General features: G+C 47.2%; 1 protein-coding gene across 1 annotated transcript in view; it reads right to left on the bottom strand.

Moving 5' to 3' along the window:
- NPAS1 (neuronal PAS domain protein 1) overlaps positions 1 to 25,302 on the bottom strand; it is an 84,866-nt gene that overhangs the window by 46,300 nt on the left and 13,264 nt on the right. Inside the window, exons 2-3 of the mRNA XM_063140825.1 lie at positions 21,299 to 21,473; positions 17,423 to 17,661 (exon numbers count right to left, since the gene is read on the bottom strand). Of these exons, the coding sequence (XP_062996895.1) occupies positions 17,423 to 17,661; positions 21,299 to 21,390 (331 nt within the window). The 5' untranslated portion in view covers positions 21,391 to 21,473. The remainder of the gene's footprint in view (positions 1 to 17,422; positions 17,662 to 21,298; positions 21,474 to 25,302) is intronic.

Raw genomic sequence — 25,302 nt, 5'->3', positions numbered from 1 at the left:
TCCCTTTTCAACACAACTGTTAAAGAGACAGGAGCCCTGTCCTCCTTTCCATAGGGTCACCCTAATTAACACCACGCACAACCCCACCAACCCCACAGGAGTGGGGGTTGTGTAAAACGCCCACCCACCCACCAGCTGTTTAAAATTTTAAAAGTATTAAATACGTTTCAATGGAGCTGAGGCCAGGAGGACTTTTCAATGGGTTACACCTGAGCCAACTCTGTGATTTCCATAGGACCCACATTCCCACACCTGAGGCAGACCTCTCTCTCCTTGCGTCACAGGAAAAGGGATGTGGATATTTCTCCATGGCACACGTGCAGAGTGCGTCCATCGGCTCATTGCTCACTTTGATTCTGTCATCAGTTTATTTGAATGCCATTTTTCCACGTCAAAACCACCCTCAAAGTGGAAAAACTGGCAATATCAGGGGAGGGGGGAATGTACGAAATAAAATGTAACATTTCATGATCATCCCCCAATGGCTAGAAGTCATAACAAAACTTAAATAGTGCTATGCGTAGAACAATCAAAAAGATCTCACATTAATAAAAATACTCCGAAATTAAACAACCTGATAATAATATAGTCAAAGGAGAAATAATAATAATAATAATAATAATAATAATAATAATAATAATAATAATAATCCAAACTGCAGCAAAATCAGCAATGGGAGCAACGTCTTTCATAGGTGGAGTCAGCCAGGTTCTTGCCCTCCCAGACCGGGTGGAAAAAGCCAGAGAAAAATACACATTTGGGGCAGGTGAGAGCCCTTAATTAGGGCAACTGGGCCACCAGATTGGGCTCTCAGTCTGCGGCAAGCACTGTCCACACCTGTGCAGGTGAGCGGCAGCATTTAAAAGGGGGCATGGATCACTCTTCCAGAATCAAAACACACCAGAGTTCAGACCCAGCATCTGTTTCAAAAGCCTGCATCGCAAATTCCCAATCACACGGCTGCTGCTTGTGGTTGCAGAGTGGCCGAAAGCACTCTGCAAATGCTCAGAGGCACTGCTTAGCTATCTTCATAGAATAGCAGAGTTGGAAGGGGCCTACAAGGCCATCGGGTCCAACCCCCTGCTCAATGCAGGAATCTACCCTAAAGCATCCCTGACAGATGGTTGTCCAGTGGAATGCCTCTAGTATGGGAGAGCCCACAACCTCCCTAGGGAACTGGTTCCATTGTCGTACTGCTCTAACAGTCAGGAAGTTTTTCCTGATGTCCAGCCAGAGTCTGGCTTCCTGTCACTTGAACCCATGACTCAGTGTCCTGCATTCTGGGAGGATCTAGAAGAGATCCTGGCCCTCCTCTGTGTGACAACCTTTTAAGTATTTGAGAGTAATAATTTTTTTTATTATCTTCAAATTTGTTTGAAGAAAACAAATTTGTTTATTTATAGAAAAGAAAAAGATGGCACAAATTGATTCTAGTTCATTTATCTATTTGTTAAAATATTTCAAAGCTGCCCTTCATCCTTAAGGGTACCAGGGCGGAGTACAAGTGTGGCCATTTAGACACACACAACAACAACAAAAATCCTAATAATACTTCAAGTTTTCTGTGGCGGAGTCACACATTCATGAGATGCTGCCTTACACCAGGGTTAGGGGTAGTTCTTCTCTATCACAGGGCAGGAGCTCTCGCACTGAGCCATGGTCTCCAAGTGTTGAAAACAGGTTGTGGGGCTAAGCCTGGGTGAAATCCTACCGCAAATTAAGCCCTCGACTTTGGCAAGGATTTTAAAGAAGCATCATTAGTGTCTGGGATCTTTTCCCGGCTGTGTGGGTCACGCTAAGAGGGTGGGAAGTAAAGATCACTGGGGTTTATTGTCACAAGTACTTTGACTCACTTTCTCTGTGTGTGTTTTCCTATCATCGGTCTCTAGCCTTCTCCAACAAGCTCTCCAGATGTGTTGGGAGTACGACTCCCAGAATTCCCCACCAGCATGACTGGTGGGGGATGCTGGGAATTATAGTCCAACAGACTTGGGGGGGCACCAGGATAGTACAAGCTGATCTATTCTGCTCCGTCTGCTTCATTCACTTTATAAAATAGGCCGACAAAAGCTTGTGTCACACCGGCTCAATTAACAAAAAAAGTTGTTAACGATTACGCTGAATATCCGCAGCAGCCTTCTCCCATCTGGCACCCTCCAGATGTGTTGGACTACAACTCCCACCACCTGGGGGATTCTGGGAGTTGGAGTTCAGCACATCTGGAGGCCACCAGGTTGAAAAAGACTGTCCTAGGCAGAACAGACGCAAAAACATTTACGCCCTGGACTTACTGGAGCAAACGGAGGCGATCGGTGTGGGGAGTGAAGTGCATTCTTCTCTTTTTGAAGCTCACTTTCAAGGAGAAATATAATTTCCTTTTTTACAAAGAAATTTTTCTCCCCCCCCCCCCCACACACATTTTTTTTAAAAAATGAAATAAAAATGAAGGAAAATAGCTTCGGCACCAGGCAGCCTCAGAGATGGCATTTATAATGGCTGTCTCCGTTATCTGTACGAATTTACTTGTAACTAACAAACAGAGAACTCCCTTGACAGACACTCGGAACAATACCGGCGCTGCTAATTGCCGCAATTTGCTCTGTCATTTTCTTTAATTCCTTCATTTTTCCTCTCTTGAAATAACCCCACGGGTCAGACAGAATGCTCCTATAATTAAAAGCATTTAATGTAAGAATTAGAAACCTGCTAGGATTACTGGGAAGGGGGGGAAAGGGGAGGGGGAACACAATCTCCCCTCCCCAAGTTTGAAAGTTGCCAGTTTTTAAAGCCACAAAGCGGGACAGGGTGGGGGGGGGGGAAGAGACAACAACCCCAAAAACATGAGCACCTTTTCTTAAAAAAAAAATGAAAACGTCAAAAAAGGCAAAAAGCGAAGGAGGCAGTGGAATTGTGGGCTGGGAAGATATGGGCTCAGATGTGGTAAATATAGATCAGTGATCCCCAAAGTGGGCAGTATTGCCCCCTTGGGGGCGGTGGGATTGCATAGGGGGGACGTTAAGAGGCAAGGGAGCGGCAGGGGAGCGCTAAGAGGCAAAGGGGGCGCTCGAGGTGGTCTTTTCTGAGAAGCGCCTCTCCAGAAGGTCTTAAAAAACCCAGGGACATTTTTATGGGAGAAGGTAGTTTGGTCCCAAGCCATATAGGGGAAGAATCCACACATGCATTAATACCATTTAAGAAGAGTCCTTTTAACGGTGAATTGAAATGTTGCAAAAGCACCAAAACGCTAATGAAGTGATATACCCTGCTTGGTGTGCCCCGCCATGCTGGCTGCAAAACAGAGGTGTTCGCTCTCTTTTCCTTCCCTTGGCAAGCCTGCGGCGGGTGCCTCCCATTTAAAGGGGCCGTGCGTAGTGCGGCCCCGTTTTCATTCTCAGCTCCTCAGCTCAGCTCTTGCACCAAGCTGCCACCGCCGCTGCTCAGCCCGGGTGCCCAGACCAGCAGGATCCAAAGGAGTGCAGCCCCTTTAAATGGGAAGCACCCGCCCCAGGCTTGCTGAGGGAGGGAGGGAAAAGATGTAATTGGATTTTGAATAAATATTCAATAAATTGTAACTGTTTTGAATTTTATTATTATTATCTTCCTTAATGGGTCGTTGAAAACTGCTATTCTGAATAATGATTTTTATAGGGTAGGGTAGGGGGCACTGGGCATGAGTTTGTGGAACCAAGGGGGCAGTGATCTGAAAAAGTTTGGGAACCACTGATATAGATACATGGGGCAGTATGGTCAATGGTTAGGGACAAGGGAGCAAAACCACAAGTCTAGAGTTGGTGGCAGGGATAACACATTAGCTTATAATCAAAACAAGTTTAGACCTGCACTAACACACACACACACACACACAAACAAAATAGGGAAACCATACAAGAGTCCTGCGACCTGTAAATCTCCAAATTCTGCAATTGAGTTCAGCACGTTCATTCAATGTGCAAAAAGCCTGAGCCCAGTAATTCTATTCTTTCCGCCAAACCTCATATTCGGAAGACGTTGGATGACAGACGTGGGGAGAAAGGAGCTATTGTTTCTAGAGAATTTTAAACCTCTGAGAGATAAATCGTTAATATGTCCGTTCTATAGATGGGCATAAGAGCTCCTGGAAAACTGATGGCTCTTTTGATGGACAAGAATTCATAGAGATGCAAACCTAGGACTAAGTGGTCAACCTGTGCCCGTACCAATTTCAGACTGCACGTGGGGTGGGAGACTGAAGCCATCTTCATACTATCGAATTCCCTTCATAAAGAAAACCAGCAAGTCAGAGAGAAGGATCCTAGCCTAGCCTTCTTCCTGACACCCTACCTTTCTGTGTGTGGGGAATTTGCTTGTGTGAAAGAGTCCTTGATCATGAGAGCTGTCCCCACCCCATTTTCTTTCTTTGTGTGAGTATGGATTAGTTTAATTTTTGTATTGGCAGATTTAAAATTAAATAAATAATATTGACTTTGCAATGGAAGATTTTACTTTTCTTACTGTTCGGAGGTTTGGGTTTGGGTGAAAAAGCAGATTATGGACTGTATTAGGCACAAATAATTTGGGGGGAATCTCTGTACACCCATGAAGTCTAGCAACTTGCTTTTTAAAGGAAGAATGCATATTTGAGGCTTTTGGAAGTGATGGAAGCATCACTCGTATGCTCCAGTTAATGGAACAGCAGCCCAACAACACCTCCAGATGGACTTGTTGAAGAACGGAGCCTTCCCTTTTGCGTTGTGCAAAAACAAGGCCCACTGGGTGTGCGGGAGGAAAATGTGGGCGGACAGAACGCAGCAATCCACGTAGTAATTTTGTCCTGTCATCATGCAATAATCACAATATTTCACCCTCCACTGAACAATGGTTTTTAATCTCTTAAAACATGTTATTTCTCCTTCCTTTCACAGCAAGAAGCAGCCTTATTTAAATAGTTTAATTTTGCGGCGCCTGCAGCAGCAGGGCCGGCTCAGACCTCGGGGTACCAGCCGACTTCCTGGGCCACCAGGTGGGACAACCAACCACTCACCTCTCCAGGAGAAAATCCAGGGGTGTTCTAAGCAACACTATTGGAGGCGCAAACAAGTTCCTGAACCCCTTGTGAGCTCAGAAGAAAGCTTCCCTCCGCCCTGATCTTCATAGACCGACCCCACCATCTCCACGGCCCCTGCCTGGTTTCTATTTCTCAGAATGCTGGGAACTGCCTATTCCCGTGGTTCCCAATTGGTGGTCCGTGGACCCCCAGGGGTCCACATAACCCACCCAGGGGGTCCATGGCACCATTCACATATTAGCTCTGCAAGGTCTGCATTTTAATAAAAGAAAGCACACTGTCTCCCGCACTTCGTTTGTTTCGATAGTGACGTCATGTGCGAAAGCACCTGTGTGATTTAGCGACTAGCTTCAGAGATTACTTCCCTGCACCTAATCCTGAAAACTCATGGAGAAGGAATCCTTTTGAATGTGGTGATGTACAACTAACAGCTCTATCTGCGGAAGAGCAAGACCCACTTGCTGACGTGACTTGTGATGGTTCATGGAAACCATTTTTTCGAAGAATATAGACTGGACCAGTTCTGGGTGAAGGTTTTTCCTGATTATAAGAAGTTGGGTGAAAAAGCTTTGAAACATCTAGTCCCCTTTTGTTCCACATATCTTTGTGAACAAACGTTTTTGACATTTTGTTATACGAAGGACAAGCATAGAAATCGGCTCGATGTTGATCCAGATTTGAGATTAAAAGTAGGAAATATTGAACCGGATGTGGAAGGGATTGTTCGGGACAAAAAGAGGCACGATTTCTCCCAATCACACTTAGGTTTAGTAGCTGCTAGACACGTCAAAATTTGTTCAATTGTGAACTAGGTGTTAGTAAAATTAAATTCGTCTTTATATTCCTAACTAAATTATTGTCATTTTTGCATGGTGATATCACAAATATCACAAATTTTATGGTCTGTTTTTTAGTATACCTAAAATCCTTTGCTTATTAGGAGCTACCCCTTGTTTTCTCCAAAACATTGCTTCGCACAGGTAACTACCACAGAGATAACACAATTTTCAAAAGTAGGGGGTCCATGGCTTGGCATTTGAATCATAGAATCATAGAATAGCAGAGTTGGAAGGGGCCTACAAGGCCATCGAGTCCAACCCCCTGCTCAATGCAGGAATTGAAAAACAAGGGGTCTGCAGTACTTAGCTAATTGGGAACCACTGGCCTATTCACCAGTAGAGGCTGATGGCTCCGATGTCATTGGGGCGGTGAATCCACTCCGGGTTCCGGTCAGGACCAGCCAACTCTAAAGGAGCTGTCCAAGGTGCTTCCACAATTTCCACAATTTCCATCTCCAGGGAGGTCTAGGAAAGAGATCCTGGAGAGCTGTTGCTGCCAGTCAGTGTTGACTCTACTGGGCTAGATGGCCCTGTGGTCTGACTCCATAGAAGGCAACTTCCTAATACTTACTAGAATTTAAATAGAAACAAAATAGATCCCGCCAGGTAGGAAAGCCTATGATGCACCTGTGCAGGCTGCTGACCAGATGCTAGCTGCTGATGAGATGCTTGAAGGCTTCTGCTGGCTCTCCCGTCTTATTATGGTCTTGATCACTAAACTGGACTTAGCCTGGAGAGCCGTGCAAGCAGAGGACAGCCCTTCCTAAAAGTAGGACACACGGCCACTTAGGCCCAACTCAAAATGGGGAGTTGGTATTTCAAACTTCCCCCAATTCCACATTGCCGTTCCTTTGGCCTAATTCATTCTGCGTTTGGCGAAGGACAAGGAGCCACGGAGAACACTTCAGCCCATCCCCAACTCCAGAAAATCTTACTCGACACCCCCAACACCGCTCAACAGATTTCTACACTTAATTGCTCAAACGTTTGCCGGCTTCTCTTTGCAGGCTTAAGGACTAGGAACATCGCTCTTTCTCTCTCTTTTGCAAAGCAACACGCAGAAAAGTTGAGATGGCCTGAACGCTGACCTCCGCGCACAAGACGAATTCTTCCAGCTGAGAATCATGTTGGGGCAGAGGACGTCCTATCCTAACCCATGGAGTCTGCTCTTCCAGCCATCCAAAAGGGAAAAGCATCTCCCCCCCCCCCCCGAAGGAAAAGGCTCGAAGGGGTTAATGTCAAAATCTGGCAGGATTATTGGAGTCGCAGAACAGCGCCTCGTCCGGAGCTGGAGCAATCACTGATTTCTTCCCCCAAGTGTGTAATTATGTGGGAGAATAAAGCCGGTGGAATCGCTGCGGATTACGGTGGTGCAGCTGCTGCGTCTCTTTAGCACAGCGGAGGGACGGCAGAATTAGCTGCAGCTGAAAATCAAAGAGCAGCTCCTTGCTGGCAAAGTTAGCTGGGAAGGGGACTGAGCAAGGCAGGGCAAGAGCCTTGTCATTTGGGGGTGGCAGAAAAGGGGGAGGAGGGGGGGCGTAAAACGCTCTGTTCGCCATCCTTGAGGTCGTGCCGTTGGTTACTGGAACGCCTTGATGAGTAGCTCCTAACGCAGCCTTCCTCAACCTGGGGTGCTCCAGATGTGTTGGACTGCATCTCCCAGAATGCCCCGGCTGGGGCATTCTGGGAGTTGCAGTCCAACACATCTGGAGCACCCCAGGTTGAGGAAGGCTGTCCTAACGGGTCTTCCAGAGGCAAATAGTAAAAAAAAAAAAAACCCCACCATATCCAGAGGAGACCAGATGTGAAATAATAAGCTTTTGGCCATTAGAGACCAGGTTGGCATGTTCAAAGCACTTCACACACATTCTCAGGCATCCTTACAACAACCTAGTAAGGTAGGACACTACCCCCCAGACCGCAAATAGTGGAAGAGGCTGAGGGAGGAAGAGGCTGGCCTGAGACGAAGAGTGAATCTGTGGCAGAAGCCAGATCGGGATCAGGGACAGTGTAGTGTAGTGGTTAGAGTGCCAGATCGGGATTGGGGAGATCTGGGTTCAAGTCTCCAGTTGGTTAGGGTGACCTCAGGCTAGTCTCTATCCTTCATCCTGACCTACCTCACAGGGTTGTTGCGACGGTAAAATGGGAGTTGGCGTGAGGAGCATGTACAGTGGTCTGAGCTCTTTGGAAAGGGTGGGTGGGATTAAAATTATTATTATTATTATTATTAATAATAATAATAATAATAATAATAAGCAGCAAGACATCTCTCAAAATAAGTACAGAGACCTGACAAAGAGCAGCACTAGAAAGGCCTGCCGGAGCAAGCAGGACGTCCTCGTGCCGTTTCCCTTTCCTGCGGTATCTTCGCCGTCCCCCATTTCGTTCCAGGCCACACACTGGCCAGTCCTTGAACCTCCTTTGAGGGGTCTCTCCTCCCCCCCCCGGCCCACTTTGCAAGCCAGACGCATCCATCCTCCCCGGACTCCAACGCCCGCTCAGGGCAGCGGGGAGGGAATGGGACGAGGGCTCCTTGGCGCGTCCTGCCAATACGAAGCAATCTGGATCAATTAGTCTGAGTGCCCCTCGCCATCGCCGTCTGGACGGAGGCCAAACTCGGGCGATTCACCTTTACAAGGGAGAAAAGAGGCCATGTCTGTCAGCACAGCCCCCGTACAACAATATAAACGCATCGGGCCGGGGAAGCAGGACAGATAGGCTGGCTTTCCACAGCTGGGATTTGGGCCGGGCCGTGGCTCTCCGCCAGGGGGAGGAAGGTCCAGGGCTGCTTGAGAAGGAAGAAGACAAGGCGTGCTGCCAGGGCCTTAACGTCGGGTGCCTAAATCATCCCACACCCAGGCCTGCCCATCTCTCTGTGTGTCTGTCTCTCGGACGTGCAGCTCTGGCCCAATTATGAGGGAAGAGAGCAAGGACATCTAACGAGCCCTGCGGGATCAGACCAAGGGTCTATGTAGCCAAGCACCCTGTCTCCAAGAGGGGACAGCCTGTCCATAGCAAAGAGAGAGAGAGAAGAGGGGCCAGAACTCAGCTCTTGCTACCCTGGTCCGGAAGCCTTAATCCCCAAACATTTGTGAGGGAAAACAACTCTGCACAGTCTTAATTCAAATGAGGTCAGAGACGGAGACAAGAGCAATGATTAAAGATGACATGGAGCAAACACCGGGGGCTTTATTCCCCCCCACACACACACATCAGTAATTTTTCAAGTCTCCCCCCCCATCCCTATAACTATCATAATATAACAGCAATAGAGAAGAAGAATTTGCTATTTACTGTTTTACGCTGTACAGCACCATGTACATAGATGGTGCTATATAAATTAATAATAATAATAATAATAATAATAATAATAAGAAGAAGAAGAAGAAGAAGAAGAAGAAGAAGAAGAAGAAGAAGAAGAATTATAAACTAAAATAGAGGTGGGGGACTTTTTTAGAAAAAAGTTTTGCAAAACAGCGGTAACTAACCTCTTGGGAAGAACAGATAATTAAATTGTTTGTTACACTCTGGAATTGTTGGAGCACATGCAGTTAAATGATTCAAAGCCCTAAATGGCTTGGGGCCAGGCTATTTGAAGGAACGCCTCCTCCCGTATGTACCTGCCCGGACCCTGAGATCATCCTCAGGGGTCCTTCTCTGCAAACCCCTGCCAAAGGAAGTGAGGCAGGTGGCTACAAGAAACAGGGCCTTCTCCGCTGTGGCACCCCGGCTGTGGAACGAGCTCCCCAGAGAGGTTCACCTACACTGTATTCCTTCCGTCACCAGCTGGAGACCTTTTTATTTTCTCAGTATTTTAACACCTATTTTAACTTAAATTTAAGTTTTGCTGTTTTAATTCCGTATTTTAACCTAGATCAATTTTTGCTGTGTGGTTTTCTCCTGGTTGTGCCTTTTATATTGTATTTTGTATTTGTGCTTTTAGATGGTTGGTTGTTTTTATGCTCTTCATGGTCTTAATTTTTGTGAACCCCCCAGAGAGCTTCGGCTATTGGGAGGTATAAAAATGTAATAAATAAAATAAAATAAAAATAAATAAATGAAAGGATGCAAACCAAAGGCCTAGAGGAGGGCCCTACGCTACCTCCGGGATCAAAGGCTGTTATGCCTCTGTACATCTGTAGAGGGGAACAGGAGGTGCTATTGCACCCCTGTCTTCATTGTGGGCTTCCTCTTGGAAGCATCTGAACAGATTACAGACCCAGCACGGTTCTTCTTATATTCCTATGCAGGGTCTTGAAGGTAGAGAAAGAGGAGGGTGGGCAGGCACCGGGGTGTGTGTGTGTGTGCAGCAAGGAAGAATGAGCGGAGCTGTTCAAGAGTCTTGTTTTTATTTATTTTTTAATCACGCTCGCGCCATCTTGCCATCCAGTTTGTGGATACAAGCCAGAAGAGTTCAAAAAGCGAAGGTCACAGATTGAGGGGGGGGGGAGATAATGGAAACCCAGGCAAAAGAAAAGAAAGTGGGTAGGGGGAATTCCATGGAGACCTTCACTGGTAAGAAGAAGAGGTTTATGCTCAATCCAGAAGGGTCCTGATCAGTAGGGACTGGTGGCACTGGTGAATCCACTCCAGGTTTCAGTCTGAACTTTAAAGGAGCTAACCAAGGTTCTGACTGGTTCTGGCTGAAACACAGAGCGGATTCGTCGCCACACTGACATTGGAGCCGCCAGCCTCCACCGTTAAAAGCATTTTCTCTCTGGTCACCCCAGCCTGTCTTTCCCTTTCTGCCCTCTTCTCTTTCCCCTGTGTTGGACTATAAATAATTGCATGCACTTTGGGGCAGGGACCTGCTCTCTTGCACTTTTTACAGTGCCGTGCACACCGACAGCACCAGAAAACCACCTTAATCATAAGCAGTTTTGGTTTCCAGCCTGCATTTCCCACCAACCCCACTCCGTACGGCTTGTCTTTCTCTCCCACATTGGCTGAGTGACTCAGGGAAAAGAGAAATTAAAAATCAGGCTCCATTTTACTTGTCAAATTACGGGCAATTTGAACAATTGTGCTCCCTCCAGATGTTTAATAAACCGCTGATTGATTAATCAACATGACCTTAATATTTTTCCCTGGCTAAGCTCCGGGAAGATCCTTGCTGTCGGCATTAAAAACCGCTGCTAATTGCGCTAATGCGATTGATTGGGAAATTGGCCCCAGGTCAAAGATGGTAATTAGTACAGGGGAAATTGCTGGCCAACAGTCTCTTTGGGGGGGCGGGTAATTTGCCAGGCAGGCAAGGTGTTGAGAGTCAGGATTCCTGGGTTCCAGTTTCATCTGGAAGGAGGAACTGTTTACAGTCCTCAGAGCAGGAAGAACTTGACTGCCATCGCCAAGTTTTATAGGTGGTTATTTGTCTTTTACTGAGAGGGGGGGGGGGAGGGAGGGAGGTCCCTGCCCTCAAGAAGCTTACAATCTAAAGCAGGAGTGTTGGGGAGACGTCATAGCACTCTTCAAATACTTAAAAGGTATTTTAAGGGCCAGGATCTCTTCTTGATCCTCCCAGAGTGCAGGACACGGAATAACGGGCTCAAGTTAAAGGAAACCAGATTCCAGCTGGACATCAGGAAAAACTTCCTGATCGTTAGAGCAGTACAACAATGGAATCAGTTACCTAGGGAGGTTGTGGGCTCTCCCACACTAGAGGCCTTCAAGAGGCAGCTGGACATTCATCTGTCAGGGATGCTTTAGGGTGGATTCCTGCATTGAGCAGGGGGTTGGACTCGATGGCCTTGTAGGCCCCTTCCAACTCTGCTATTCTATGATTCTATGAAACCTGCGGGCCATAGCCAATCTACCTAGGGTCTCAATCCAGCCCTCTGAGTTTCCACAGACAGCTGGGCCCACTGTCCCCTGACTGCCAAAATTGTTTGACGGTTTCATGACTTTTCCATTCTAAAAGCCAGAGAAATGCTCTCTTAACGCTTAGCTGCTGGCAGCCAGAGCTTGAAGCTAACATACACTGGCAGCTGGGGCCGCCCCTGTTACCTCTGGCCCCGCCCACCACTGAAATGCAGCCCCCCACCCCCCAAAGTGAGTCTCTGAAACTGAATTCAGCCCTTGAGCTGAAAGAGTTTCAATGCTCAAGTCTAAAGTATGAGAGTTCATAGAAGTCTGAAGCCAACAGCCTCTGCACAAACAGGGTGATTTTTGGCTCTTTTTGCCTAGATCATCTTCTTGGCCCGCCGCTCTGACCATGTCACTCCACTTCTGAAATCTCCTCATTGGCTTCCAATTCACTCCAGAATCCAATATAAACTTCTCCTGCTGACCTTCAAAGCTCTTCACGGTCTAGCTCCTGCCTATCTCTCCTCTCTCATCTCACACTACCGCCCCGCTCGTGCTCTCCGCTCCTCTGATGCCATGCTTCTCGCTTGCCCAAGGACCTCCACTTCCCTTACTTGGCTTTGTCCTTTTTCTTCTGCTGCCCCTTACGCCTGGAACGCTCTTCCAGAACACTTGAGAACTACAAACTCAATCACTGCTTTTAAAACTCAGCTAAAAACTTTTCTTTTCCCTATAGCCTTCAAATATTGAGTTTGTTCTGACTCTATACTGTTAGCTTCACCCTACCCGGTGCCTGTTTAGACTTCCCTGTGCCTGTTTGCATTCTCCTTCCCTCTTTATTGTTTACTACAATTTATTAGATTGTAAGCCTATGCGGCAGGGTCTTGCTATTTACTGTGTTATCTGTACAGCACCGTGTACACTGATGGTGCTATATAAATAAATAAATAATAATAATAATAATAATAATAATAATAATAATAATAATAATAAATGTATACCCTGCCTTTCTCCCATCATGGAACTCAAGGTATTGTTCATAGATTATCCAGGCATTCTTCTCTTTGCTAATGATTATTAATTTATTATTATTATTATTATTATTATTATTATTATCATCATCATCATCATCATCAACATAAGAAGAGCCATGCAGGATCAGACTGAGGGCCCGTTCTAATCCAGCGCTTTGTTCACGCAGTGGCCAACCAGCTGTTGACCAGGGGACCCACAAGCAGGACACTGGTACAACACCCTCCCACCCATGTTCCCCAGCAACTTGTGTATACAGGCTTACTGCCTCTGCTACTGGAGGTAGCACAGTAACAGAGGCAGTAAGCCCTTATTAATCATTATTATTACTATTTCCAATTATATCCCACCTATCTACAAAATATTCTAGGCAGCAAGTTTGCCACACCACGTGTCCTCAGATACCACGTTGTCAAAGCCAGCCTTCCCCAATGTGGTGGCCTCCAGATGCTTTGGACTTCAACTCCCATCAGCCCCAGCCAGCATGACCAATGGTCAAGAATGCTGAGAGTTGTAATATAAAACATCTGGAGGGCAGCAGGTCGTTGAAGGCTGGTCTTAACCCAAGCTATAGACAGAAGCTCCAGCGTGGCTTATCTCCTCTGAGTCTTCCTCTTCATGCTTCTTTATACCTATTTAAGTTCAGTTCTTCCATAAATCAGAAAAATTTTGTGAACCGTCCAGAGAGCTTCGGCTATTGGGCGATATAAAAACGTAATAAATAAATAAATAACCCATTTAGACTTTAGATGCTGCTGCTGTCTTACAACTGATTAACAAATAACTTCGGTTGTTGTTGCATCAGGGATGTTGTTCTAAAATGTTGCATGAATAGCAGCATAAATGTGTTGCAAAGAGCTGTGCTAATTCCCGTGGAAATCGGCGGGGCTTCGGAGTGCTTTGCAGGATCAGGATCAGGCCCAGGCCCACCGCGTTGCACGGGTGTGGATATTGTCGCACTCACACCGAGAGACTGAACCCATAACGGCTATTCTTCTGAAATGGAACACAGCAGGCGTACAGAGTACAGAAGCTGAGAAATTCATCCACTTTTCAATTCAAATGCATTGTTTGCTCAGTCTCAAGAACGCCGAGAGCAGCAATGCCTCTCATCTGAAAGAGGGTGGCCATTTGGGGACCCCCGGACGGCCAGATGGAGACCCCAGGCAGGCCAGGTTCAACACCATATGGAACAGATGAAGCTGCCTCATTCTACCAGGTCAGTATTGAGGACACTGACTGGCAGCGCCCCGCCAGCATTTTAGGCAGGGGTCTTTCCTAACCCCACATGGAGATTGAACCCGGGACCTTTGCTTGCAACTGAGCCATGGCCCCTCCTCTGCTCTATAGGCTTCCTTCCATATAAGTCCCTAGTCCCCATTGCAGAAAGCTAGCTAGAGAGCCGGTGTGGTGTGGTGGCTAGAGTGTTGGACTGGGAGACGGGAGATCCAGGTTCTAGTCCCCACTCGGACATGGAAACCCACTGGGTGACTTTGGGCCAGTCACAAACTCTCAGCACAGCCTACCTCACAGGGTTGTTGTTGTGAGGATAAGATGGAGAGGAGGAGGACGATTATGTATGCCACCTTGGGTTCCTTGGAGGAAAAAAGGCAGGGTATAAATGCAATAATAAATAAATAAAATGTCGTGGCAGGTGTACCACCAGCCAGCCCCCCCGCCCCCCCGGACAGGGTTAAGCCAGCAAGCACTTCAGCATCCGGTCTCTCAGACTCCACCCTGTCCTGACCACCAGGCTGCCCTCTCTTTGAAGAGATTCAAATCTCTTTTCCAGGACACAGCTGTGGCAAAACAATAGAGGAAGACCTCTTCCATCGTTCTGAAAAGTTCTCGGCCGCAGCGGCACCCCTCTTCCAAAGCCAATCACGAATAGAATTCATTCCCTACAGATTTTGGCTTCTCTTGCAATCTGGGGGAAGCAGCGTTGGAAGTGAGGGGAGTGGGTGGGGGAGGCAGACTTCACAGAAAGATGTCTCTTCCTCAGTGCTGGAATCTGCTGGTGGGTGGGTGGGGGGAGGCGAGAGGGGGAAGAAAACGGACACTACCTCGCCCAGCATCCCCAAACAATAGGCAGATGTTTATCCCTATTTCATGGAACACTCGTTATTTGGCTGATAATTACCCTGCGGGTAATGATAGTAATCAGAAATTGCTGCAAGCCTGTATTCTTCCAAGGCAGTTAATTTATTTAATTACACACTTTGAAGCTGCATTATTTAAATGGTGATTTATTGCATGGCTAATCAATGCTATTTTATCTGGGCGAGGGCCTGTGCGTGTGTGCGTGTGTGTGTGTGTGTGTGCAAGGCTGTATGTGTCTGTGTGTGTACGTATGTGTGTGTAGGAATGGAGCAGCCGCAAGGCCTTTTCAAGAGGAACTGGTGTGCGTGGGGTGGGGGTGGAACGAGAGAATGGACGGACTCAGAGACAGATTTCAAAGAGACGGGCGGTCCTCCGTTAAATGTGGCATTGCAGGCACACCCAGAGGTTTGGGGGATTTGCAGGCGAGCTGCAGGACAGGACGGACCGTGGCTCAGGGACGGAGTGGCTGCTGGGCTTGCCACTCCAGGTTCATCTCCCCAGCGGCCTCTCTCTGCCTGCAGAGCCGCTGCCGGCCCAAGCGGGTAACACTGCCCTAGATGGACAAATAGTCCAGCTTCCAAGAATCCAAACAGGAAGACATCTTACACCTCAGTTCCATATCCCTTTCAGAGGTCAGTAGTGGTGTTTTAGGACTTGCATATTTTGTATTGCAAGTGACTTTGCACATATTACCATTATTATTATTATTATTATTATTATTATTATTATTATTATTACTATTATTCCCAGAGAGCTTTGGCTATTGGGCAATATAGAACTGTAACAATATTATTATTATTTATCATCATCATCATCATCATCTTTATCCCACCCCATCTCCAAGGAGCTACATGGTTCTTCCCCAAACCCTCATTTTATCCTCAGAGACAGACAAGGAGCTTTTTTTCCACCATTGAAATGGCTGCTCAGCTTACTTGTCTCACTTTTGCTTCCAGTAAAACAGGTTGGGTAGGTTTTTAATATTGTTTCCAAGACCTGCAAAACGTATTCATCCGCAGGCAATGTTAAGACCAAGGAAATGTGTACATATATCAGGGGACCCAAAACCTTCTCCCAGCCCGCTGAAAGGCCTCAGCTCAGTGGTACAGCACTCACTTTGCATGCAAAAGGTCCCCGTTTGATCCTTGCCATCCCCAGGTAGGGCTGGAAAAATTCCTGCCTGCAACCTTGCAAAGATGCTGCCAGTCAGTGTTGACAATACTGGGCTAGATCCTATGTCTCTGTCTCCAGTCTTAGGCTGAGAGGCGGCGACTGGTCTAAAGTCACCCAGTGAATTTCATGGTTCAGTGAGGATTTCATAGTTCACCTCCTCCCATATGTACCTGCCTGAACCCTAAGGTCATCCTCAGGGGTCCTTCTCCGCGAGCCCCTGCCAAAGAAAGTGAGGCAGGCGGCTACCAGGAGCAGGGCCTTCTCTGCTGTGGCACCCTGGCTATGAAATGAGCTCCCTAAGGAGGTTCACCTGGCACCTACACTACATTCTTTCAGACCTTTTTATTCTCCCAGCATTTTAACAGTCTATCAATTTAATTTTAACTTGGTGTTTTAATTTGTAATTTTGCATTGCTGCTGTTTTTATCTGGTTGATCTTTTATATTGTATTTTATATTGTGGTTTTATACTGTTGTTTTATACTTTGATTTTAATTTTTATGAACCGCCCAGAGAGTTCCGGCTATTGGGCGGTACAGAAATGTAATAAATAAATAAATAAATAAATTTAAACCCAAGTCTCCCTGGTATAGCCTTTCACTCTATACCAATACTAGCTCAACAATCACCACTGCACAAAGAAAAAACACAGAATAAAATATGGGCACCGTGACACAGTTTCTTGAGAACTGGCCAGTTCCTTTCTTTTTTAAGAAAAGAGACCAAGTATCTAGTCCTCATAGCTAAAAAAATATATTTATGCTTGGAAGTATGACGTTTCAATGCCTGTTGAAAGCCCAAAAGCCCAAGAGATGGTTGAATGAGATTTTCTGGTGGTTGGCAGCAGAGTGTCCATCCCTTACCTAGATTTTTGACCGTCTGCCCCCCACCCTTCCACCCCAGTGACATGTAGTTTCTTGGCTTCCTCTACACTCACACACATCATGACTCATAGAAGCAGGGTTATGGAGGAAGGGGGGACTGCAGAATCGTGCAAAATAACGTTCATGCACATTCACTCCAGTGGCGTAACGTATTCAAGGTTGCAGATGTCAGATTTTCACCAGCATCGGCACACACCAACACTAATTAAAGGGTGGCGTATTACACACACACACCCCATCCCAATCCGTTAGAGCTGGTCTCCTGTACTCTTCTCCCAAAGCCCTTGAGAGTCTCACAAGGGACGCCGCAGCCTCCCAAGAGAAGCCAGACGCTGCTCAAGCAATGCGCCTCTAGCACTCAGCACCGCAAGGGCTGGGCCTGCTCAACCGCCGGTCCCCAACCCCTGAAATCCAAGCCATGATTGCTCCTCCTCCTCCTCCTTTCTCCACTGCAGCCAGATGGCCCCACCAAGATGGCGGCCGCACACCATGCGCACCGGGGGAGGGGGGACGGCATCCCGTTTGAGCCCACCTGGAACCGGCACTCACCTTTGCTGGCTGGGGAAGGCCCTTCTGCTCGCAGGCTCCAGGGGGGGTCGCCGTGGTTGGCGAAGTCACGCATCTTGAGGTAACTGATGGTGAGGCGGACGATGGAGGCCTTGTCCAGCTGGCTGGTGATGGCTCCGGGCAGCGGCAGCATCTTGGCCAGCTCATAGAACTCAAAGTTCTCCTTGCCCCGGCGGGAGCGGGCCGCGTTGCGGGACTTCTCCTTCCGCAGGGCCTGCAGGCTGGGCAAGGGAAGGAGGACCGGGCAGAGTTAGCAGGGATATGCTGGGGGCCGACAGACTAAAGCCAGTGTGGTGTAGTGGTTAGAGTGTCGGACTGGGAATCGGGAGATCCGGGTTCTAGTCCCCACTCAGCCATGGAAACCCACTGGGTGGCTTTGGTCCAGTCACCGACTCTCAGCCTAGCCTACCCACAGGGTTGTTGTGAGGACTACCATCTGTCTGGGATGCTTTAGGGTGGATTCATGCATTGAGCAGGGGGTTGGACTCGATGGCCTTGTAGGCCCCTTCCAACTCTGCTATTCTATGATTCTATGAGGATAAAATGGAGAGGAGGAGGATTATGTATGCCTCCTTGGAGGAAAAAAGACAGACTATAAATGCAATAAATAATAATAAAGTGGGGTCAAAATCTTGCAGCCTACTAAATGTCATTGGCTTCAAACATCAACCTCAGCCAGAAAGGCCAAGGGTCCAGATTGATAGAAACTGTAGTCCATCATGGGGGATCATGGGTTCCTCAGTCCCAGGCTTAACAACAAGCCTTTATTCTTTTACCGGTGGGTTTCCAATTGTGTTTTTAATGTATTGGTTTGATTACATTTTTTTGTTTTAAATGTTGGCCTTTACTGTTGTGAACTGCCTTGAGTGCCGTTTCCTGGTATTTATTTATCTGGTGGGCACCAGTTGGGGGAGGCTGCGAAGCCTCACTCTCACCTAAACCAGATCTGAGAAATAAAAACAGGGAGCCCCACGAGCAGAAGGAACGGAAGAAAAGACCAACAGGTGTCGGTGTGCCATTCCCCACCCCCACCCCACATTATCCTATAACAATAAGTGATCACCCAAATGAAGGAGAATTGTAGGCTGAAATTAGAACAAAGACCGTAACAGCTTTGAAGGAGAAAAAAACAAACAAAAAAAAACAAATATAATGTCCCCTCTGGGGGGTACAAAACTACCAGGAAGAAAAGAAAAGCGTCTTCCAAGAATCCAATTATATCCCTGTTGTACTAAGTCTTAGGGCAGCCTTCCTCAACCTGGGGCGCTCCAGATGTGTTGGACTACAACTCCCAGAATGCCCCAGCCAGCTGGCTGGGGCATTCTGGGAGATGCAGTCCAACACATCTGGAGCGCCCCAGGTTGAGGAAGGCTGTCTTAGGGGCTCCAAGGAATTACTGAAAATATAGAGCCCTGCTCTCAATCAGAGAAGATAAGGAAGAAGACAGAGAAAGAGAGATGAGACAGAAATAAGAGGTGGGGAGGCGGCGAAATGGGGCGGGCGTTGCGTGTGACGGATTGCGGTTGGCCAGAAAAAAATTGCTTGACTTCAAGGTGCAGAAGACTCTTTGCTGGTTTTGTTGCAATGGACTAAGAAAATGTTCGTGGCAGAAGCTCTTCTCTCCAATGCAACTTCAAAGAAGATTCCAGATGGACGTCAGGAAAAACTTCCTGACTGTTAGAGCAGTACGACAATGGAATCAGTTACCTAGGGAGGTTGTGGGCTCTCCCACACTAGAGGCCTTCAAGAGGCAGCTGGACAAGCATCCGTCGGGGATGCTTTAGGGTGGATTTTATTTATTTATTTATTTATTTATTACATTTTTATACCGCCCAATAGCCGAAGCGCTCTGGGCGGTTCACAAAAATTAAAACCACAATAACACAACCAACAGGTTAAAAGCACAATTACAAAATACAGTATAAAAAGCTCAATGGATTCCTGCATTGAGCAGGGGGTTGGACTCGATGGCCTTGTAGGTCCCTTCCGACTCTTCTATTCTATGATTCTATGATTCTAAGAGAAATCCATACCAACGTAAGAGCTCTGGTGGGACAGAGCTGAGTCCTACGTAGCTCATCCAACGTCCTCTTTCCAAACTATGGCCAAACAACCACCTGCACGGCAGCACCGTCCCACCCATGGCTGAATATTGCTTCTGATACTGAAGGCAATATATAGCCATCGGGACCAGTAGCCATGGATCTCTTTCTCCTCCAGGAGTTTATGCAACCCCCTTTTAAAGCCATCCAAATGGGTGGCCACCACCATACCTGGGGATAGCGAATCCCATAGTTTAACTCTGTGCTGCGTGAAGAAGTCCTTCTTTTGATCTGTCCTGAATCGCCAACCATTCAACGCCATGGGATGACCCCATGATGTTGAATGGTTGGAGATTCTATTAGGAGAAAGAGAGAGGAATGTCTTCCCCTGTCTACTTTCTACACACCATTTTTACAAACTTCTCTCTAGTCTGACTTTACTCCCTTTCCCCCTAATCTAACAAACCCCAGACTTTGCAACCTGTCCTCGTCGGGGAGTGGCTCCAGGCCCCTCCTCATTCTGGCTGCCCTTTGCTGCACCTCTTCTAAGTGAACATGGGCTGTCATCCCACAGGACGCCTCGTCTCCGTCCTTGAAATCCCTGCTCCCAAAGAAATCTCTACGGCAGAGGTGGGCAAATGGTGGCCCTCCAGATGTTTTGGCCTACAGTTCCCAGCAGGGCCTCACCATTGGCTAGGCGGCATGGAGCTGATGGGGAATTGTAGGCCAAAACATTTGGACCACAAGTTGCCCACCCCCGCTCTGTGGCAACTATACGGCGGTTCCAGTGATCTGCACATTTCTTTAAGCGTCGAACTAATCGGTCTGCCTTGAGAAGCGAAGACTGAGGGCGGGGGTGGATGGGTAGAAAAGCACTTTTCAATTACCTAAAGGGCTGTTGCACAGAAGAGTCCCACAACCTGTTCCCCAAGATTGTAGGGCAGGAAATAACGGGCTTAAGTTACAAGAAGGCAGATTTAGGAAAGACCTCCTAACAGACAGAGCGGTTTGACAATGGGACCAACTGCCTAGGGAGGTGATGGGCTCTCCATCCCTGGAGGTATTTATTCATTCATTCATTCTTTATTTACAGTCAACAGACCAATATAAAACAAGAAGATACACAGTTTTATAAAGCAGTGCAAATTGAGAACAGGGAAGTAAGAGACGTGGTACAAAACCACTAATGATAAAAACTACTGGATTGTTATTCTATGGTTTTTGGGAAGGAAACAGGATCGAGTTATTAAAAGCCTTTCAGAGTGAAAAGGGGAGGGATGTATAAGTGATGAAGTTGCTAACCTGTGGATTTAAACACAGACATCCATAAGAGATCTGGTGCGGATGGCCACATTCAGGAATTTGGCCACCTGCTCAGTGATAGATTTGCTGGAGCCCTGGAGTAGACTAATCAGAAGTGACTCGGGGGAGCGTCCCGGGAAACGTTGCGTGATAGAACATATTAGGTTTTTCCTTGCCTGTTGGTAAAAATTGCAGTGGAAGAGAACATGTAGAATGGATTCCACCTTGATGTTGTTAGATGGGCAGCATCTATTTTTGGATGGAATTTTCTTATATCTGCCCTCCAGCAACTTGGAGGGCAGGACATTGAATCTTGCTAGGGTGAATGCCTTCCTGTATTTGGGAATGGCTAACCATCCCAGGTACGGCATTCCACCTTTGCAAAAAGGGACTGGGAGACCCAATGATTGGGGGGAGGTATTCCTGCACTGCGCAGGGGGGTGGACTTAATGGCCCCGTCCAACAGGAGGATCCTACAATTCTGATTCCATGATTTTAAATGGTGCCACCTTACCAGGGCACGGGCTGGTTCTTCACCAAGAGCCCCTGCAGAAAGTCCCACTCGACGCTGACGCATTTCACTTCGCTGCCATATAGAGCCGCCATTGTGATGCAAGAACCATCCGATTTCGGGGCAGCCTCACTGCGTCCCCCAAGCGACGGGTTCTGTCAGGGAGAGCCCCCGCCTCCTGAAAAAGAGGAGGAAGGTTACGGTTGGTTCCCCCCTTCCCTTCATTTACTTCTCCCCCCACCCCATCCTGCTCTCATCCCATTTCTTCCTCTGGGCACCCACACGCAACTTGCAAAGGGAACGTAATTATTTTATTTCTCTGCAAATATGCAAACGGCTGTTCAACTGAAGTCACCGCAATCCATCAAAACACGGAAAAGATGTTTGTTCCACATTGACATAAATCTCAGCAGGTCAAGTGCCACATCTATAAGGAAGGTACTTACGAAACAGCAACTCTAATTGCCTACAGTCCAAAACACCTGTGAAAACAAAGGTTCCGCGGATCTAGGAAGGAATGGAATCCTACCGTTCAGGAGCCATCACTGAAAAGACCTTGTTATTAGTAGCACGCAGGAACCTGCCTTAAACTATGTCAGACCAATAGGCTAGCTAGCCCAATACTTATTTATTTAATTGTTACATTTATTATTATTTATTTATTTATTTATGTAGCGCCATCAATTTTCATGGTGCTGTACAGAACAAAATGAAACAAAATTCAAAACACCAACCAGCATGGGGGACGTAAGAATTAGTATCGTCACACTACAGATTATAAGCTTTTGAGAAAAGAAACGTTTTCAAGTAAGATTTAAAAACTGTAATCGATGTCGTGGTTCGCAGATGCGCTGGAAGAGAATTCCAGGCCTAGGGGGCAGCAAGCGAAAACGGGCGAAGACGAGCGAGAGAAGTAGAAACTCTTGGGTGAGTAAGAGACATCGTGTTATGAGAGCGAAGGGTGCGAGCAGGACAGTAAGGTGAAATAAGAGACGAGAGATTTATATACCGCTCCATAGCCGAAGCTCCCTGGGCGGTTTACAAAGATTAAAACAGTGAACTTTAAAAATAAATATACAAAATTTAAAACCTTAAAAGGCATAAAAGCAGACAATATCCATTAAAAACAACTATTCTGGGTCAGTTAAAAAACTCAGCATATGCTGTTAAGTGCCCGGGAGAAAAGTCTTGACCTGGCGCCAAAAAGGTAACAATGTTGGCTCCAGGCGAGCCTCGTCGGGGAGATCATTCCATAATTGGGGGGCCACCACTGAAAAAGCCCTCTCCCTTGTTGCCATCCTCCGAGCTTCCCTCGGAGTAGGCACCCAGAGGAGAACCTTAGATGCTGACCGTAGTGTACGGATAGGTTCATGTCTACTCTGAGTAGCAGCAGCCCCACCAGGGGTTTTTCCCCCATTGTCTGCTCCCTGGTTTTTCAACTGGAGATACCGGGTTGCACACATACCACATGCGCTACCACTGAGCTACAGTTCCCCCCATAGTGAGTAGTCCCACTTCAGAATGCAAGCAGAGAACTCAACCCAAGTTGCAAGTTAAGGGGCTGTTCACACAGCACGCTAACCCACACTCAGTGCTTAAGTGTGGGTTGTTTTGAATCTTGGGAGAGGAGAGGAGGAGGATCACGTATGCTGATTTGGGCTCATCCTTTGAGGGCAAGTTGGGGTATGAGTGTAAGAAATCAATAAATAAGGAAACTGCAGTATGACAAGACAGACCCAAGCAATAAAATAGAATCATAGAATAGTAGAGTTGGAAGGTGCCTAAAAGGCTATTGAGTCCAACCCCCTGCTCAATGCAGGAATCCACCTTAAAGCATCCCTGACAGATGGTTGTCCAGCTGCCTCTTGAATGACTCTAGTGTGGGAAAGACCACCACCTCCCTAGGTAACTGGTTCCATTGCCGTACTGCTCTAACAGTCAGGAAGTTTTTCCTGATGTCCAGGCGGAATCTGGCTTCCTGTCACTTGAGCCCGTTATTCCGTGTCCTGCACTCTGGGAGGATCGAGAAGAGATCCTGGCCCTCCTCTGTGTGACAACCCTTTAAGTATTTGACTTAAAAGACCAAGACAAATAAAAAGGCTTTCACTCGATGCCAACCCATGCAAGATTGCTTCCATGCTCTCTGGAAATGTGGACTAGTAACTTGGGGAGATATTTGCAAGGCTGAGCCACATATGGCCTGCAGAAGCCACGGTGACTCAGGCTCTCTGCTCATGGGTTGCCCTGGCTGAGCAGTGGGCCCCACACCACAGCCCTTGGGTACCCTTTCAACATTGATTCATTCATTAAGCCCCAAGTAAAGAGGATGCGTCTTCTTCGCCCCCCCCACCACCACCACGTCCTTCTCAGACTCCTTGACATGCTGCGCATTTTCCTCATCTTTCGCTCACAATCTTCTCCAGTCAATTTCAGCATTTGCTGAGCAACAATCAGGAGCAGCCAAGCAGAAAAGCACCCGGTGTGCGACGCAAGAAATCCCAAGATCGACCGGGGGGGGGGGGGGGAGGAGGGGGAGGGGGAAGAGAGGGGGAAGGACAGAGCAAACTCAACTCACCCTCCCCCCCATTCCATCCGCCACTACTCATGTCCATCCCGACTCAAAAACACACACATACCCTCCTGTTTCAAGGACTCTCCACAGAACCACTACTCATGTCCATCCCGACTCAGAAACACACACATACCCTCCTGTTTCAAGGACTCTCCACAGAACCTACATGAGTTCCAGGGCTCATCCCTGCAGGAGCAAGGCTATGTGGTGCCCGGGATGGTTTATAGTGTTTTGATCCCAGGTTGGCGTCCCTGGTTCTCCACCATCACTCCCATTTTATCCTCACAACAACCCTGTCAGGTAGATTAGGCGAGCTTCACAGCTGTGCTTCAGAGTCCTCCCCCGAACCTCCCCCAGCCCGCAGATGTGCTAGACTGCAACTCCCATCACCCCAGGTAGCATTTCCATTGGGAATGATGGGAGTTGTAGTCCAAGACATCTGCAGGGCACCTGGTTGGGGAAGGCTGCTGGCTTGCACATTGTTTTAACTGTTTTAATTGTTTTTAACTGCTTTGAAATTATATATTGGTTTTAACTTGATTAATGGTTTAATTTGTTTTTAGCTGTGTATATTTATTGTTTTATATTGTCTGATTTTATCTGTACGCCACCCTGAGATCCTAGTGAAATAGGGCAGGATACAAATGTTTTAAATAAATAAATACCTCTAAACCACACCTGTCTGTCTACCGCCAGACCCATAGACCTGGGATTAGGGACTTCTGGGCTAGAAGGCTCTGGAGCCCCAGCACCTATCTGAAACATCAACAGCTCCCTGATGAGAGAACTGCCAGTCATATCAAGCAGGTGGATTGTGCAATCAGCCGGCTCCTGAACCAAAAGGGGCTATGGACAGGATGCACCAGGCTGGATTTGCACATGGCGAGATGAATAAGACACCATCACCACTCCTCTGACACGTCCTGAGCAAGCGGATTTTGGAGCAGGTTACAATCGAAAGCAAGCCCCGCCCCACATGCCCCACACACCCCAAGAATCCTCAAGGCTTGTTAGCGCTTTCTGTACCTGATCCTTTCTGTTGCAATTGCTTGGCACTGACGCTCTCCACGAAAGCAGCCCACAAGCGGGTAATTTGACATCGAGTGCAAGACCCAAGCTCTTTTGAATCACAGGTTTCAGATTAACAAGAAGAAGTAGAAGAGCCCTCAATCTTCTAGTCCTCAGGGCTGCAATCTTAAATTCAATTTGCAAGGCTGACTCAGGAGATGAAATTGACAGAAGCTTTAACCCCTCAACCAGCAAGGCTGAGAGTGAAGGGCTCTTGATGAGGAAGAGGACCAGGTCTGGACATGGTTTGGTTCTGTTCTGTTACGCCAATGGTCATATGGAAATTTACAATGGAAAATATTTTTCTCCTAACATCAATGGGTAGCTTTAAAAAAAGGGATTCATTTGCAAGCTTTCTCACGCCTCC

Source organism: Elgaria multicarinata, chromosome 13 (genome assembly GCF_023053635.1).
Source record: "Elgaria multicarinata webbii isolate HBS135686 ecotype San Diego chromosome 13, rElgMul1.1.pri, whole genome shotgun sequence".
Lineage (NCBI taxonomy): Eukaryota > Metazoa > Chordata > Lepidosauria > Squamata > Anguidae > Elgaria > Elgaria multicarinata.
The sequence above is the reverse complement of the archived record's forward strand: the minus strand, read 5'-3'. Positions and strand labels throughout refer to the sequence as shown.